This window comes from Caenorhabditis remanei, chromosome II (assembly GCF_010183535.1).
Source record: "Caenorhabditis remanei strain PX506 chromosome II, whole genome shotgun sequence".
NCBI classification, from domain to species: domain Eukaryota; kingdom Metazoa; phylum Nematoda; class Chromadorea; order Rhabditida; family Rhabditidae; genus Caenorhabditis; species Caenorhabditis remanei.
In genome coordinates, this window is record NC_071329.1 from 6,591,537 (window position 1) to 6,597,591 (window position 6,055).

The window sequence follows — 6,055 nt, forward strand, 5'->3', positions numbered from 1 at the left end:
ATTCGTCGTTTAGTATCCACTTTTGTTGGGTGTGTAGATCAAAAATAGAGCTTCACTTTTGTAGTTGAAAACTTTTTTAAACAGGTTCTCCCTAGAGAGTTGTGGTCAATCAATCTCAGCAGTTCATAAATCTCACTGTTTTGCTTTGAGATTATATTGACGAGCTCTCTATAGGAAAGGAAAAGTGGTCAAACACAATTTTTGATTACATCTACAAAATTGTCAAAAAAATTGAGCCCATGTGACAATTCTTGGCACCGTGACACATGCTCGAAAGTTCTACTTTTCAACTGAAACTGGCAGTTTTGCTATCTTTATGTCCAGTACTATACATGGACAATACATACTATATAAGGATTGGAAACCCAGATGACATTTCTAGCAAGTTTTGTTTCAAAGTTGTGATCTACAAAAGCTGAGATCTAGGTTTATTCGGAAGCTTGAACAATTTTACCGAAACTCTCAAACTTCAATAACTGTTCAGAAAAACTCCGTTTATTGAAACATTGATAGTTGGCAGAACCTTTTTAAGCGCCAAAGATACGCCAGATCCTTTAAAAAAGTTTTTGATATATTGCAGCTTGAACGTTCTAAAACCAGACGTGTTGAAACTGACAATACAAAAGACGAAAACATGTACCCGAGGGAAACAAAGTCTCTAAAAGTGAGCCTTTTGGACATCTGGACATCTTAAACACAGACAGACAAAACAACATCACAAATGGAAACTTTGATACCAAGAAGGAAGCTAAATTCATGCAATTCTTAAAGATGAAAAAGCATAATAATAATATCCTGAAGGATCCTCTTATCGCTTCAAAATACAAGAAAAAGTCAAAGATTTCATTTCGCGGAAAAGCCGATCAAAAATCTTCTAGACATGAAATATGTGTTGTTTTTTCTCCTTATTTCAACACAAAACTTTCATACTCTTTCCCCGTCCGTCCGTCCGTTAGCAACACTTGTCCTTCTTCTTCTTCATCTCAAAAGAATAGAATGAAGAAGAGACTATTCACAGTTCCATCACTTTGACCAACCACAACACATAAACCTCCTGAGAGAGGGAGGCGCCCCCTCAGAGGCAGTTGAATGGCAATGTGTCACTTTTGCGCTAAAAAGGACAGTGAGGAAGGGATGGAAAGAAGGAGAGATGGTACGGGTTGATATGAAGTTGCTTTGATGGACATCCGGATACACAGATATACGGTCAGACATTTCAATATCAGAAAAATATAGGTACGGTACCTGGAAGTTAGGAAGGGAGAGCTGGTGCTTATTGCGACATCCGGATGCATGGACATACAGACAGATGGAAAGCACAGACTGAAAGAATGTCACTTGATAATCCAGATACTGGGACATCCGGACACACAGATCCACTAATTCTCAAAAAAATTGAATCGGTTGCTTATGAGCGAGAAACTTCAATATATCAAGAATATATTAAAGTCTGGAGAGCTTTCTGCGCATTTTTTGTGCAAAGTTGAGTCGGTCTCGTTAGAAATACATGAAAAACCTCAATTTAGTTTCAAAAACTTTCTGAAAAACCGGCTTACAGACAAGATACACTTAACACTACTTGAGCAGGAAAAGTAGAAAAGTTTGTATAAGTGTAACTCCGTTGGACCATTATTTATCAAGTCAAATTTATATTGAAAATGTAGATAAAATCTAGATCTTCATTTTTGATTATGACAAATTTTTTGTATCTCTTCCAATTTTTGAGATATACGTCTTCAGAGTCAAACTACTGAAACTGAAAGAGTGAGAGAGGGCAGAGAAACTAGAGTGTCTGGCTTCTCTGCGTCTCTTCACTAGCTTGAGAGCTGAGGTACTCAATGAGCAGGTGATAAATTTCAAGATTCAAATCCAGGAGTTTTTTCACATAAAAAAGATACGCAGAGAAGTCAGACACTCTAACTTCTTTGCGCTCTCTCATTCTTTCAGTTTCAGTAGCTTGACTTTAAAGGTGTATATCTCAAAAACTAGAAGAGCTAGGCTAGAAAAAAGTTGTAAACTATAAAGACAGAGCTACAGAGTAGCTCCATCTAAAAAACTTAAATTCTGAACAGTGGGGCACTACGTGTGATCGTGGTGCGTGTGATCGTGGTGCGTTTGCATAGTTAGTAATAACTATTCTTCATCTTGAAAGACATTCACTCGAAATTTGAACAAACAATAGAATTTGAGAAGTTAGGTAATATCCACTTATTCATCGAGAAAATTACATACTTATGAGAAGATTCGTGGAACTAGTCGCATCTAATGTGAAGGAGGGAGTAGGGTTCACGAGACCATAACCGGTTGGTATGCTTACTAGGTGTTATTTTGAGAAACGGTGGAACAAATCTTCTCGAAACGAAATCCCTTAGAGAACTGGTAATGGAAACTTGAATCTATTGAAGAGAGGAGATCAAAAACTTTACTTTTTTTGAAGAACATTTTTTGGTGAACGCTGCACAGATTATGCAAGGATAATCTTTCAAGAAATATCGGATTATTAGAGAAAATCTTTCTGTGTATCGGTTTGTCCGGATGTCCGCCTTCAACATTATAATCCTGAGGAAAGAAGGGGCAGCCAAAACATCATTAATGACATAATATAAAAATTCCAATTCCGCTAAAAAAGAAAACAAGACAAAAATATTTTTGAAAAAGGTGGAATAGATTGAATCTATTCTTGTGAATGGCATGGGGGAACCTGAAGTATTTTTCTCTTATCTCGCACCATTTATCTCCGTGTTTCTTTTTGAGGTTTTTAACCCATCCCTCCTCGGCGTTTCATCTTTTTCGGGTGTTTTCGAAATGAATTGAGAAATGGGTTGGTTGAATTTTTCGGGAGCAAATGGATGAGGACTGGAACAGGCTCCTTGTTGTGATATCTGGGTTATTTTGAAATTCAGACGGCTTAAAACCAAACACAGGTCACACATACCGTAAATACTGTATTATTACGGCAACTGTAATAGAACGGCACCTGTATTATAACGGCACCCCATCTATACTCAGAGTTCATGAATATGATTATCAGTGTTTTTTATTATGAGTGCTTTTTCTTGGCTCTGATTAGAAGCAGCGCGATTAGTAACCTCTTGATCAACAAATAGAACGCTCGAAAAAGTTGTTTCGTTTAATTTTAATGAGTTTTTGAAACCAAAAAATTTCTCTGGGCGCCAGTTGAAAAAAATAAAGGCATGTCGTTGTAAAACAGTAAGTACGGGGAATGTTTTAAAAAAATTCAAAATGTGGATCTACCTTTGCTAAGTATTTCTCCAAACAAGAAGCATTTTCTCGCTTCTCAACATTCGCCGGTTTTAAAACGTACTGATTTCAGAATGGCTAGTTTTGAAAAGTATGGAGCCAAGTGAACAACTTGACTCCCTCCGAGTCATAGAGGAGACGCAGAGAAGTCAGACACTCTTGCTTCTCTGCCCCTCTCTCTGCTTCTCTGCCCCCCTACACTCTCTTCATTGCAGAATCTTTGTTTAATTCAAAAACCACAATAGCTAGATCACAGTTCCAAATACAAAAATGGAGATCTGGGTTTGATCTATTAGCTTAACATAAATTCAAGCAAGCGCCAGTGGATATTGCACAGTGCTCTCAAAGTTAGCTATTTGTCCTATTTTTTTTACTCGGTTTCTCCAAGAAATTAATTTTATGAAACCTATTAAAATGTTGTCAATTGTACACGGAAATCTGATTATTTCAAATTGAAATATATACTAAAGAATCATAATGTTAGTTAGTTTATTCCTTTATTATTATTATATCGGCATGGCAGTAAAAAATATTTCATCAACACAGAAAACCTGTTTAATTAAAATTTTGAGACAATCATTTCAAAACCAGCAAACCCGAATGTTAAGTTAAATATCCTCTTGACATTTCCACACAATGAATGGACTGAACTCTTTATACCAACGTTCCTCCAGATTCAACTCATCATCGAACTGATATTCTTCAGGCAACTCCTCAGGATTCTTCTTCTTTGAATACATTTCTCTTATGACGACATGTTGAATGATTCCATCAATTGGAAGTTTCTTTTTCATTTCTGATTGAGTTTCTCGATGTTCACAAAGAATATAAGAGTCAGTGAAAAAACAGGAATAGGCATCAACACAGTACATGAAGGAGCAAGTCAGGAGAGCACCGCAAACACATGCTGGCCATATTTTCTGAAATTTCAGAGCTTTTTTCACATATATTTTGAAATTTTCGCTTTGTTTGAAATTCCAAACTTTAACTATCCGTCACGACGTCAAAAGTTGTTTTAGTGATTCAAAATTATGATTGATATTGAAAATGAATCTCCGCAGTTGACAACTTTGTGCTAGCTTTTCTAGTTTTTCAATTGTGAATCTTCAAAGTTAAGCTACTGCGGCAAACCGAGTGAGAGACGCAGAGAAGTCAGACACTCTAGCTTCTCTGTCCTCTCCCCCTCTCAGCTATCGTAACTTTGAAGGCGTATATCTCAAAAGTTAGAAGAGCTACAAAAAAGTTGTCAACATCAAAAATAAAGATCTAGATCAGATCTACCTCTTCAATATACATTTGATTTGATAAATCATGATCCAACGAAGTTTCACTCATTCAAACTTTTCTATTTTTTCGCTCAAGTAGTGTTAAGTGTAGGTTGTATGTAAGCCGGTTTCGCAGAAAGTCCAAGACTTTAGTAATGAATTTCCAGTATTGCTAACGTAACCGATTTAATTTTGCATTAAAAAAAAGAGTTTTTGATGCGGCGAACCCGGTAAACACACACCAGAAGACCTACTGAAAAGATGTCAATTAAAAGCAAAAAGATAAAAGTTTGAAGACTATAAGGACAGCACCTCCTCAAACATTGTCAATTTTGAAGAGACTCACCAATAGAAAACTGATTCCAACTGCAACCAAAATATGAAATATTCCAAACAAGATGACATAAGATTTGACTCCAGAAAATGGTCTGTTCTCCGACGGGAGACATATATAGAGATTTGTTCGGCAACTCGAGAAAAAGAAATAAGAGATGGCCATGCAACACAAAAAGATGAGAAATGTGAATCCGGATGCCTGAAAATTCAATAAATATTATTCCGATCGTTTAGCACGACTCACCATTTGGAAAAACCCGAACTGCCATGAAATGACGCATAATTCATTCCGTGATTTTTTTTCATTCCGTGATTTTTTTTCACGAAAGACTGCCGGTTCGATGAGTGTGAGGAAGAGAATTGGGAATTCGGATTCCGGCGGCGGCTCCAAAGGAAAATCGAAATACGAAGCAAAGAAGCCAAAGGTTATTGTGATTTCCGCGGATTTCCAAGAAAAGGTATTTCAATTAATGGAGAGCGACCGATTCAAGAAGATTGTTCAAAATCGATTAGAAGATGTTCTGGGCGAACGGATTGAGCAGTTGGAAAGAGAATTGGAGGAGAGATGTCGTAAGCTGAAGATTTTGGAGGAGGAGTTGAAAGTTCTGGATGAAAAGGTGAAGTTATTGAGTGAGGTGAAGGATTCAGGAGTGAGCGCAATGAACGGTGGTAGTAATACGGGAGTGAAGGTCGGAGGAGGTGCGGACCAGGAGAAATCGGAGGACCCCGGCGAGATGGAGAGAAGATCAGTAGTAGTTGCGGGAGTCCCGGAGTATGGTGGCAATGATCGGATGAGATGGAGTTGGGATTACCATTGTGTTGGGAAATTGTTCCACTTCCTCGATATTGGATCGCCACCTGTCTCAATATACCGCCTCGGTAAAGCTGTCCCTGGAAAAAGTCGCCTGCTGAAGGTTGTGATGCCGAGAAGTTGGGATCAGCAGACTCTACTAGCAAGGGCGCCAAAACTTCGATATTTCCCGTGTGGAACAACACCTGTATACGTAAGAGCATCACTCACAAAAACTCAAAGAGAAGAATTGAGAAACAAACAGAAAGCAAAGATAAATGACCCGGTTACTTCTAATGTTAAGAATAATTATAATACTCCTCATTCTTCCCATCCCCCTAGTTCCCCTCCCCCTTCTTCTGTACCCCAACAACTAGTAGAGAATATGGACACGGGAAACTAG

General features: G+C 37.8%; 2 protein-coding genes across 2 annotated transcripts; one reads left to right on the forward strand and one right to left on the reverse strand.

The window, feature by feature from the left end:
- Positions 1-3,869: 3,869 nt before the first annotated feature.
- GCK72_004888 (uncharacterized protein) lies at positions 3,870-4,133 on the reverse strand (the record flags this gene model as incomplete). The annotated part of the gene is made up of 1 exon (XM_003117107.2): positions 3,870-4,133. The coding sequence occupies one exon, from the start codon at positions 4,131-4,133 to the stop codon at positions 3,870-3,872; it is 264 nt and encodes an 87-aa protein (XP_003117155.2).
- A 1,070-nt stretch (positions 4,134-5,203) lies between these two features.
- Positions 5,204-6,055, forward strand: GCK72_004889 (uncharacterized protein; the record flags this gene model as incomplete). Its single annotated transcript, XM_053724934.1, has 1 exon — positions 5,204-6,055. The coding sequence occupies one exon, from the start codon at positions 5,204-5,206 to the stop codon at positions 6,053-6,055; it is 852 nt and encodes a 283-aa protein (XP_053589128.1).